At 40.0% G+C, this 12,186-nt stretch overlaps 2 protein-coding genes across 3 annotated transcripts in view; both read left to right on the forward strand.

The window, feature by feature from the left end:
• fam163ba (family with sequence similarity 163 member B, genome duplicate a) overlaps nucleotides 1-5,875 on the forward strand; it is a 20,960-nt gene extending 15,085 nt beyond the window's left edge. Inside the window, exons 2-4 of one of the 2 annotated variants that reach the window (XR_009650105.1) lie at nucleotides 539-654; nucleotides 3,870-4,354; nucleotides 5,220-5,875. Coding sequence is in view for 1 of the 2 variants with exons in the window: in XM_060896002.1 (XP_060751985.1) it covers nucleotides 562-654; nucleotides 3,870-4,301 (525 nt within the window). In the remaining variant the exon portion in view is untranslated. Of the gene's footprint in view, nucleotides 1-538; nucleotides 655-3,869 lie in introns of both variants that reach the window. The other variant, XM_060896002.1, reaches the window with a different exon arrangement.
• Nucleotides 5,876-7,579: 1,704 nt separating this feature from the next.
• On the forward strand, nucleotides 7,580-11,051 carry swi5 (SWI5 homologous recombination repair protein). Its single transcript, XM_060895928.1, has 5 exons — nucleotides 7,580-7,777; nucleotides 8,641-8,689; nucleotides 8,811-8,920; nucleotides 9,545-9,639; nucleotides 10,235-11,051. The coding sequence occupies exons 1-5, from the start codon at nucleotides 7,674-7,676 to the stop codon at nucleotides 10,297-10,299; spliced, it is 423 nt and encodes a 140-aa protein (XP_060751911.1). The 5' UTR covers nucleotides 7,580-7,673; the 3' UTR covers nucleotides 10,300-11,051.
• The last annotated feature ends 1,135 nt before the right edge of the window (nucleotides 11,052-12,186 follow it).

The following is a 12,186-nucleotide window of genomic DNA, read 5'->3' on the forward strand; positions in this document are numbered from 1 at the left end:
ACAGTGTGTAGGTGCACTTCTCTGTTCTGAGGATGATGATGATGATGATGTGACAGGGCAGGAGCATGGCAGAAAACACCCCCCCAGTGTCTGAGTTAACCATGACCTACAGGGTGACTCCATCATCACTCCGTCTCTCTCCTCCTCCTGACCGAGCCTTGATCTCTTTCTAATCTCTTGGTTATGGAAAACACAAAGGCTCCTCATCATGGCACCTGCAGCCCCTCCGTTACATCCCATATCACTTCCTGTTCCAGCCTCAGGCTCTTATCCAACATGTTTATGTTTTATTGAAGCTGTACACAGTGCAAGAGGAACGAGAGAAGGAAATGTGCATGACTTACTGTGTTCCTTTGACACGTTTGATTGAGGTTAATGGATTTCAGCTTCCATTGATGTTAAAGAGCTCTTTTTCAAATGCAAAGACACTCTGCTGAGCTCAGACTTTATTTTTAATCTGTGTGTGTGTGTGTTTGTGTGTTTGTGTGTGGGTGTGTGTGTGTGTGTGTGTGTGTGTGTGTGTGTGTGTGTGTCTCAGGGTGTTGATGGAGAGCTTTTCGAATGACAGCCGGGACAGTGGTCATCACAGGCGGGATTCTAGCTACAGTAATCTTACTGTGCATCATTGCAGTACTGTGCTACTGTAGACTGCAGGTAAGACCAGTCTCTCTCTCTCTCTCTCTCTCTCTCATCTCTCTCTCTCTCTCATCTCTCTCTCTCATCTCTCTCATCTCTCTCTCTCCCTCTCTCTCTCATCTCTCTCATCTCTCTCATCTCTCTCTCTCATCTCTCTCTCTCTTTCTCTCTCTCATCTCTCTCATCTCTCTCTCTCTCATCTCTCTCTCTCATCTCTTTCTCTCTCTCTCTCTCTCATATCTCTCTCTCTCTCACACACATCTCTCTCATCTCTCTCTCCCTCTCTCTCTCATCTCTCTCTCTCTCATCTCTCTCTCTCATCTCTTTCTCTCTCTCTCTCTCATATCTCTCTCTCTCACACACATCTCTCTCATCTCGCTCTCATCTCTCTCTCTCATCTCTCTCTCTCTCATCTCTCTCATCTCTCTCTCTCATCTCTCTCGCTCTCTCTCTCATCTCTCTCTCTCATCTCACTCTCTCTCTCTCTCTCTCTCTCATCTCTCTCTCGCTCTCTCTCATCTCTCTCGCTCTCTCTCATCTCTCTTTCTCTATGTACTGCAGTAAAATCGAATCATCTGTCTCATGAGTGTCCGTGTCCTCAATGTGCTGCGAGTCTAAGTGCTCTCACACACCTCTCTCACACACCTTTAGTATAGTTTATCGCCCCAGATACAAAAACATTTATAACAAACTGTTTCACACCAAAATTGTGGATTTTGTGAAATTCTGCATATAAATTTCTAAATAAGGAAACTTGTTAACGTGACCCTCGGCTGCGAGGATGAAGAGAATCAGTGAAACTTATCTAAACACCTTGGGATTTGTTCCTTTTTTCAGGCCATGAGAACATTTACACACAACTTTTCTAAAAGACTTTAGACTATTTTAGGACGTCCTCTGTGTTTCAGACATGTCCTCTTTTAGAGACCATAAAAAGCAGTCCACTGAGGTCCAGAGACTTCTGTGCAGTGATGGCAGTTTTGATTCTTTACAGAGCCATTCAACTTCCAAATGTTCTTCTGGAGTTCTTTGTTTCTTCTAATTCACAACACAACACACAACACAAACTAGAACACGTGTGTATTCCCATACTTTCATTCATTCATTCATTCATTCATCTTCTACCTCTTATCTGAACTACCTCGGGTCACGGGGAGCCTGTGCCTATCTCAGGCGTCATTGGGCATCAAGGCAGGATACACCCTGGACGGAGTGCCAACCCATCGCAGTGCACACACACAATCACACACTAGGGACAATTTTTCCAGAGATGCCAATCAACCTACCATGCATGTCTTTGGACCTGGGGAGGAAACCGGAGTACCCGGAGGAAACCCCCGAGGCACGGGGAGAACATGCAAACTCCACACACACAAGGCGGAGGCGGGAATCGAACCCCCAACCCTGGAGGTGTGAGGCGAACGTGCTAACCACTAAGCCACCGTGCCCCCCTATTCCCATACTATTATTACCAAATTCCTGTCTGCTGTTATTTGTACATGTCCCACTTATGCACTCGTTCTTCATTGTTACTCTGTGCCAAATGACTCAGCTGTTTCATTCAGTTTCTTTTTTTAATCTCAGTTGCACTGTGAGATTAATTGTGTTATAGAATCATGGATATCAAATATCACTTGCATAAAAGAGCCGATTCAAAGAGTCGACTCGTTTGTGAAGAACTCCCAAGGTTCGTCTAAATAAATTGGCTCAAGAGTCGATTAGTTTGTTAACGAATCCCAGTGTTCAAGTAAAACAGTTGGCTCAAGAGTCGAATCGTTTGTGAACGACTCGCGGTGTTCAGGTAAAATAATTGGTTTAAAGAGTCGAATCGTTTGTGAACAGCTCCCAGCACTCATTTGAAGGAGTCGGATCGAAGCGACGACATTGTTAGTTCCTTTGGTAGAAGACGGTTTTCTGTGTGAGACAACAAGCCCCTGACACACATTCTCGCACACAAACACACCCTCACACCTCAGATTTTGAGGTCTTTTTCTCATTAGCACCCTTTAAACTCTATTTATAGATCAGATGATTAATTTTAGGCTGATCCAACGACAGCTTTCATTGTTCTCTATAAATGAGGACCTCAACCTAAAATTTTCTCTCCTGTGGATTCACCCATGTCCTTTAATCCTCTCCCTTGGAACCACAAGCTTATAATTCCACACAAGCAGCAAAATTTTAGTTTTTAATATTCATTTATCTTATTTCTTTTTTTTTTTTTTTTAAGATGTTATTGCAAAGCGGCAATACTGGTTATTTATATCCATCACCATCACCATGGTTACATTCCAACATGGTTAAAGGTGCATTAATTTAGTAATAATCTACTCCAGGTGTCTCAATTATAAAATAAAGGAGAAAATTAACAGACGGTTCTGTGAGAAACATGTTTTTAAATGAAACATTTCTACATGATGATGATGAACAGGAAGCCGCAGTAAACCAGAGAAAACAGGACTCGCTTCTGCAGACGGACACCATCCATTTTGTGACGTTAAAGTAAATAAAAAATTCATCACTTTTTTCCCAGATAAAACCTTTTCACTGTAACATTTGCATTTTCTCTAAGATGATGCTGTGGGTGAAGATGCTGCTGTCTCAGATTTATGTGTAGAGCCGTACGATATGTTGATAGAATAACGATATCATGATGAATGATGTCACAATACACTTTCCTGAGACAACATGGGTTTTGAGGATTGATTTTTCTCTAACAGAGTTTAATTTTAAATCAACCTAAAAATTTTAATATATAATGACTTTGATTTATCAGACACTCGATAGACACGTTTTATATCATGCCTTTCAATGACTGTATTCGTAAAACACTCCCAAACGTGTGGTTTGAGCTGGTTGTCATAGTAACAAGTCCAGCCGCAGTGTTGAAGATTCAGCTTCATTAGGATCAGGTCAAATCGTCAGCAGTCCAGTTTGGCCGTGTCTCAGCAGAGCCAGCAGACGTGCTGATGGACGGAAAAATCCTGATGCAGCTTTAGAACGTTTTTTTAGGAGATGATGGATGTGGAGAGGTTCATAACATCTCAGTGTTGATCCCATGACTCTGTCCAGCTCTAGATGAGTCCTGATTGGTGTCACTGTTACCAACACAGAGCTGATTATTTTCCTTTAAAGTATGACCCCAAGTGTTTTTTTTTCCTTTTACAGCTGCTTATTTTGCAGAATTTCTAGGAGGCTGTGTCCTGAATTACATTGTTGTCACTGTGTTTTAGTATTATTGCTGTAAGAAGGAGGAGTCCGAGTCGGAGGAGGAGGAGCCTGACTTTGCCGTGACGTCTCGTCTGCCGCCTGTACACTCCAACCACAACATCCTGGCTCCTGCTGTCTCCCCGGTGCCCACCCCCAACGGGCCGGCCCTGTTCACGCCCCCACAGCCAACACGCAAGCTGACCCGCTCGCAGACGTTCTGCCCGTCCTGCACACACTACGACATGCCCTTCTACCTGCAGCAGCCGGACAGCCTGAGGAACGGCGGTGAGCGTCTGAGCTTCCGCAGTGTCCAGCAGCACGAGCTGGAGCTTCCCACGCCCCTGTCCACACCGCTGCCCACACCGCTGCCCAACTACCACAAGCTCAACCTGAACCGCTCCGTCACCATGAGACAGATGTTCACACGCAGCTGCAGCATCAGCACCGACGTCTAGCGCTGGGAGAGCGTCTGACCTGCGCCCCCTGCAGGCCTGGAGCAAATCCACAGGTCCGTACAGACGCTCGGTTAGAGCTCAGGCTCAGAGGACGCTACACAGAAGGTGTAAATGTTTTAGCACACAAAACACATTCATGGAAAGTGGTGAGGAATAAAAATGTAAAAGCTATTAAATGAATTAATCCTGATGTTAGGAGGTGGTTTGGGGAAGTGAAGAAAAAAAGGGCTCGAGAGAGTTTGTGTGATTGTCTCATTTTGGTCTAGAAAAGAAAAAGAGATCACAACACTTTCTTTTGTACATAAAGTTTAACTTGTCATTTTGTAACACCTGTGTTTGTGAATGTGTGTAAGTGAGTGTGCGAGTGTGTGTGAGTGAGTGTGTATGTATTTGTGTGAATGAGAGTGCGTGTGAGTGTGTATGTGTGTGTGAGAATGAGAGAGATATATTATCAGGATTAAACTGTAAAATACAGTGTGTGAGAGTGTGTGAGTTAGTGTGTGTGTGAGTGAGTGTGTATGTGTGTGTTTGTGAGTGAATGTGAATATGTGTGAGTGAGGGAGTGAGTGTGTATGTGTGTGTTTGTGAGTGAATGTGAATATGTGTGAGTGAGGGAGTGAGTGTGTGTGTGTGTGTGTGTGTGTTGTGTGTGTGTGTGTGTGTGTGTGTGAGAATGAGAGAGATATATTATCAGGATTAAACCGTAAAATAAAAATGAAAACATACAAACTGACTGAAGAGAAAAAGTAAACAAGCTCAAATTTGAGCTGCAATAAAAAGATCTGAAATAATCATGAAGTAGAAAATAAACCAAACAAAAACACGAACTTTCATTTGTGTTATTTCTTAAATTGACATTGCAGTGTATTTATCCAGAGACACATCGATGTTTTTAAATCTTATTCCGTGGGTTTATAGGATGTGATATTATCTGGAACATCTGGTTCCTCTTCTCTTGCTGAACAGAAGCGAGGCTCTGGGCTGCAGACTCCAGTGGACTGACATCAGGTTCTTCTCAGCCTGGCTGTGTGTGTGTGTGTGTGTGTGTGTGTGTGTGTTTCTTTTCGTTCCCAGAGAAAATGATTAAATGATTATTTTGTTTTCAGTTACAGAAATGATTCATGAGTTCGAGAATGATTTCTTTTTAATATCTCAGATTTATTCTTTACAGGTTTAACGGTGAGGTTTTGTCCTAATGGTGATTTTCTGACTTTACAAACACCAAGTAGTCATACTGTGTGTACTTTCACACACACACCCACATACACAAACACACACACACACACACAGACATACACGCACACACAAACAGATACATGGACACACACAGACACACACAAACACACAAGGCCAGGTAAGACAAGTAAGTGCAATGAATTTAGGGTAAAGAGTAAATATTAGACATGATTATTAGTATTAAAATCTTTATTATTATTATTATTATTATTATTATTATTATTATTATTATTATTATTATTATTATTCTGTATACTCTTGGCTTTGTTGCTGTACATTTTCGCTAGTTTCTGGGTTTCATCTTCCTGAAGTGATGTCATGTTTTAACCTGTACAACCATGAACACAATGTTGATAATAAAACTGGAGAAAATCTGACATCTCTGAATGTGTATTGAGTTTATGAGGAGCCATGTGACTGGGTTGCCAGATCATGAGCTGTGTGACGGGTTGCCAGATCATCGAAAACTAGAACCCGTGACACTGTCAGACCTGGAGCTCAACGCACAAATAAACTGTCAGTTTAATAAATAAAGCGACTGAAACAGCAAAAAGAGTCTCATAAGTATAAAGGATATATTTTTATTAACAAAAAAAAAACACTTACACTACGATAGAAAGTCAAAGTACAGATGGACCAAAGATCATTTTTATTTACTGAACATTTTTACATCGTTCTAAATCACGGAGAATTTATTTACAGAGATGTTGTGTACTGATTCTGAAAGTCAGACAGACCCGTCAGTAGTGTGTGTGCTGGACAACAACAACAACAACAACAACAACAACAACAAGAAAATAATAATAATAATAAGTATAATAATAATTAAATAATAACAATAATAATAATAATAATAATAATAAAATGATAACAACAACAATAACAATAACAGCAACAACAATAATAAAAAAAAATCATAATAATAAAATTATAACAAAAATAATAATAATAATAAATTACAACAACAACAACAACAATAAAATAATAATAATAAGTATAATAATAATTAAATAATAATTATTAGTATAATTATAATAATAAACAATTATAACAACAACAATAATAATAATAATAATAATAATAATAATAATAATAATAATAATAATAATAATAATAATAATAATAATGTTTGCGGGCTTTCATCATTTTCCCTCTAAAGTTCTTCTCCTGTGATAGATTAATTTACCCAGACTGCACTGCTCCTCTTCACACCATCCTCTAATTAATCACCTTATATTAATAAGCCATATAATGAATTACAGTCCAGATGAGAAGTAATAAAGGGGTGAAGAACCTTTTCCAGGTCACTGAAGTTCACAATCGGTTTAAGTCTGTAAAATAAATCTTAACTGTTCTTGACAACAGACCTGATTGAGACTTGGTGGGAATCTTTAATGACTTTTTATTTATAAAGAAATATAGAAGTGAATAATTGCACCTAATTGTTATTTCCAAGTGACAGCAGGTAAAATAGAAGCAGGTGAAAATTCTATTACATTCTACTTCCACCTGCTGGACAAATATGACACAATTGTACTTTTTACATTCAAAACGAACCGATTGAATAAAATTACTTCTTTAATTGGATACGATACAAAAAAATGCTATTTTGGGAAATTAATAATTAACTCTTATCACACTGATAAAGCATTATAATAAGACATTATTGCTTAATAATACCACACTGACACTTTATTATATAGAAATATAGATACATTTTCAGAATGCTAAGATTTTTAGAAAATCTGTTAAACATAATTCTTGCAGTAAATAATTTGATTAGTAATGTCCTGTCTCCCAGCTTCGGATACTAGAATCAAAACCTCTCCAATATGGCGGAGGCGTCGACGTGTTGCCTTCACTGGGAACAGCGTTACGTTACGTTACGTTACGTTACGTTACGTTACGTTACGTTACGTTACGTTACGTTACGTTACGTTACGTTACGTTACGTTACGTTCGTCCCGTACTTTTGGAACCACCAATAAAATCACCCGCTTTAAATAATGACGTGTAGTATTTCAAATCAAGGCGGGATCCAGTACCGTCAGAATGACGCAGAGCTAATCTCATCCTGCTAGCGGTCTGACTGTTATAACGTCTCAAATTAATAAATAGATCTAAATCAACTGCAGAATGGATTCTGAAACCGGACAAAACATAAAATCAGATCACGATGAAGATAAAACTTTAAAATTTACACCACAAAGAGGTGGAAGTTTGCTAGCTACAAGAAGAAGGTAAACAAGCGCTTAGCGCTTAGCATGAGCCTGAGGTGCAGGGTTGCCAGATTTAAACGATTTCACGTCTTTTAAGTAGTCTTAACTGTTCCAGATGTTTGAGTTGTAAACTAGTTTGTAAAGGTTTTCATTTTCCTAAATTCAATGTGAGTTTGTTTTCATGAGCTGATAAACTGTCATATTTATTTATATAAATATTTAAATATTAAATTACATATGCATATTATATAAGTGTAGTTACAGTGCTCAAAAGTATACACCCCCTCTGACATGCTCTAATGTATTTGTATATTATTAATGTGTCCATATCATCAAAGATATTCTGAGACGTGTTCAGGGTAAGGGGGGGCACGGTGGCTTAGTGGTTATCACGTTCACCTCACACCTCCAGGGTTGGGGGTTCGATTCCCGCCTCCACCTTGTGTGTGTGGAGTTTGCATGTTCTCCCCGTGCCTCGGGGGTTTCCTCCGGGTACTCCGGTTTCCTCCCCCGGTCCAAAGACATGCATGGTAGGTTGATTGGCATCTCTGGAAAATTGTCCATAGTGTGTGAGTGCGTGAGTGAATGAGAGTGTGTGTGTGTGCCCTGTGATGGGTTGGCACTCCGTCCAGGGTGTATCCTGCCTTGATGCCCGATGACGCCTGAGATAGGCACAGGCTCCCCGTGACCCGAGGTAGTTCAGATAAGCGGTAGAAGATGAGTGAGTGAGAGAGAGTGTTCAGGGGAAGTCGTGGCCTACTGGTTAGAGAGTTTGACTCCTAACCCTAAGGTTGTGGGTTCGAGTTTCGGGCCGGCAATACCACGACTGAGTCACGCACATATTTTTGCATTGACTAACTTGATTTCTGTTCTTCCTCAAACAGGACACTTCACTCAGAATGTAAGAAAGTCAACTCCAGTTTTAAATCTCCTGTGAGTAACAGCAGTCATGTGACCGACAGACGCTTTAAGTTCCACTGTTCACCTCAGTAAAATCATTTCACTAAACACTGACACACAGATGGTCACTGAGGTGTGTGTGTGTTCTGTACAGGTTCAGGTTTCTAGCATGCCGAATAACAGAGTGTGTGTTGAGGAGGAGGTCAAAGAACTACAGAACACACTGCTGCAGCTGGAGTCTGACATCAAACTGCTGGAAAACGAGTGAGTGACTGTCTGTATGTGTGTGTGTGTGTGTGGGGGGGGGGGCTCATAATATTTAGCTGATCATTTTGTTATTATCAGTGATTTTAAGGCAAGGAGACACACACACACACACACACACCTCTGGTAGCACAACACAGTAGCTGAATTCTGTATTAATGCCTCAGGTTTTAAATCAGTAAACCAATCACACTTACACCGTTGTTCAGTCCATAGAATACAATAATCTCTGTCCGTGCTGTTGCTTAGCAACCAAAGCTTATTGTTAACGGACTACAGTAGGAAATGTTATAAAAAAAAATTATTTATTGAACACACTCCCGTTTATTGAACACATGGATCCCAGTGTGTTTAGAGAAGAATCACGTTCACTAAAGATTTTGTGTTAAACAGTTAATTAACTTTAATAGTAACAATCACGACAGGGTTGAAAGAATGATCTGATTCTAATCTAATCTAATCTGCTGATTATGTAATTATTAACATCATTCAGAAAAAAAAATGTATTTGAAATGTGAGAAGCTCAACTCTGAATTCAGGAAGTTTCCACCTGAAACATTTGGAAAGTCAAACAGATAAAGTGACTTTAGTGTTTTGTGATTTTTTTTTTTTTTTTTTACACAGAGGAGTGTGTGTGCACGAGCTCGATCTCCACATTAACCTGCTGCATGAATATAACGACATCAAGGACATCGCACAGACTCTTCTAGGCAGACTGGGTAAAGCTCACACAGCGGCCCTGTCCCAAATGCCTTTGTATTCACTACGTGTGCTCACTATGTAGGCTTTAACAGAAAAGGTGCAGCAGTTTGACTCACAGATGTTGAAATACACAATTATAATATGCTGGGGATTACACACACACACACACACACACACACACACACACAGTCTTACAGACTCTCAGAAACACCTACGCCCAGATGCTCACACACACACACACACACACACACACACACACACACACATGCAAACATATGCACACACATACATGCAGTGACCCACAGACAGACGTACGTATACACATGCAGAGTCACACATAGACAGAAATATGCACAGACACACACACACACACACAGAGAAAGACAGACACACACATGAAGAGTCACTCAGAGAGAAAGACACAGACATGCAGAAACACACACACACCCCAGTGTACAGTAATATATGAGTATGATAATGGCACTGCATTCTCCACAGTTCCTCCACATAAAGAGCTCCTTTTAGAGCGTCAGTGTGTCATACAGCCTCTCTACTGTCGCCTCTTCACCCTGTGTGTTAACACAACTGTCCTTCTGTGTGTGTCACTCACAGCCGGCCTGCGCAGCGTCACCACACGCGACTTGTACGCTCGGTTCGGCATGGAGCTGGACGACTGATTGGCTGAACTGTGCTGTGGGAGGACAGACCATGGTGTTCCCACTGACGGGTGACTCTGGAGTTGAAACATTTTCATTCTGACTTCCACAGTCTCACTCAGTGAGTTACTCCACCAGCAAAGCTCCTTAAGGGCTCTTTTTACTGAGTGACTGAGTGGTACGAGGAAGCGGTGTCACTAATACACCCAGAAGTGCAAAAATCTGTTTATTATCAGTTGAGCATCTGCTTTACAAGTCTCAGTGAATTAGCTGTTGTTGTAGATATAATAATGTATTAATATAAACCTGCATTTTATCATTAATCACCTGAACAGTTACTTTTCATCTCTCTACAGTGTAAAAAGTCAATGTGTAAAAGTCACTGTTTAAACTGTTAGAGTTTAACTGTAAAATGTTGATGGCTGTAATGTTCCAGTGTTTGTTTTGTTGGACATAAAAATAATAGATGTTTTGTTCACTTTAGTCAAATCAAAGCAATAAAACCTCTCTGAACATTCTGTAGGTGATAGATGATGGGTGGGGAAGTGAAATACCTGACACGAGCTGTGGACAACACTGATAATGTCTATAGCTCTGATAGCAGCCTGCAGTAATCTCTTCTTTATCTATAAACACTGTTAGCTAAAAGACCATTCACACTCACTCTTATTTCATCATGTCTGAATTTCAAACCACACAAAGTCTATAGCAACTGAAATAACGTCTAATTGCATTTTATGTTATTTATAATAAAACTAATTTGTTTGAATGTATATATTCACATTTGTAAGTGAATGTAACACAAAAATGCTGACAAAACTTTCTGGAGTGTTTTTAATGCTCTCTGGAACTCTACTGAGGATTTAGGGGAGGGTCTAGAGATAAAAAGGAAAATGATATTCACTGATACCTTTGTCCAGCTTCAGTAAGAGCTTTATCCTGAGGTGGATCCGAAGCTTATCCCAGGAATACTGTGTGTGAGGTAGGAATATTTTCAGGATGTGATACTGGCATGTCTCAGGGAACATCACACACATGCATGCTGCAGGTTTACTCCTAGGGCCTATTTAGCACAGCCAATCCAACGACCCACATGTTTTTGGATGGTGAGAGGAAAGCAGACAACATGAGAAACTCCAGACAGGCAGTAATTAGAACTCAAGAGCTCAGGAACCCTGGAGCTGTGAAATGATGACAGGATAAAATGTTACTGTTATATGTCTGTTAGACTTCTTAAACTGCTATTCTGCCATTCTGATGGAACAGGTTCAATATAGCTTTACTGTTAATTAGGTACTTGACTATAATAATAATAATAATAATAATAATAATAATAATAATAATAATAATAATAATCACTCAAGTTTCCAGTACAGTACAAAAACTGTCTAAGAAATTCTTACTCTGAATTCCTTCTGCTAAACAATGAATACTGTACAGATAGAGTTATAAAATAGTTGTAAAAGGATGTTGGGGAGGTCGGGTGTAGTTGTTATTCCAGTTCATTCCAAAGGTGTTCGGTGGTGTTGAGGTCAGGGCTCTGTGTAGGACACTCCAGTTCTTCCTTCTAGTTCAACCTGCGGTTCCAGTTCACCTACTATCAGAATTAGTGTGTCCTAAATCGTAGTATGTGGAAATCAGTATCACAAACATGCCCAGGTGGTCTACAATATCCATCAGATCTCAGGACACTTTTTCACTCAGTGTTGATCTTAGGACACTTTTTTAGAGTAAATAGAGGATATAGAGCTCTTCTTAAGAGCTCTTCTTACTGAGTGGTACGAGGACGCTAATACACCCAGAAGTGCAAAAATCTGTTTATTATCAGTCTCAGTGAATTAGCTGTTGTAGATATAATAACGTATTAATATAAACCTGCATTTTATCATTAATCACCTGAACAGTTAC

This window comes from Tachysurus vachellii, chromosome 20 (genome assembly GCF_030014155.1).
Source record: "Tachysurus vachellii isolate PV-2020 chromosome 20, HZAU_Pvac_v1, whole genome shotgun sequence".
Classification (NCBI taxonomy): domain Eukaryota; kingdom Metazoa; phylum Chordata; class Actinopteri; order Siluriformes; family Bagridae; genus Tachysurus; species Tachysurus vachellii.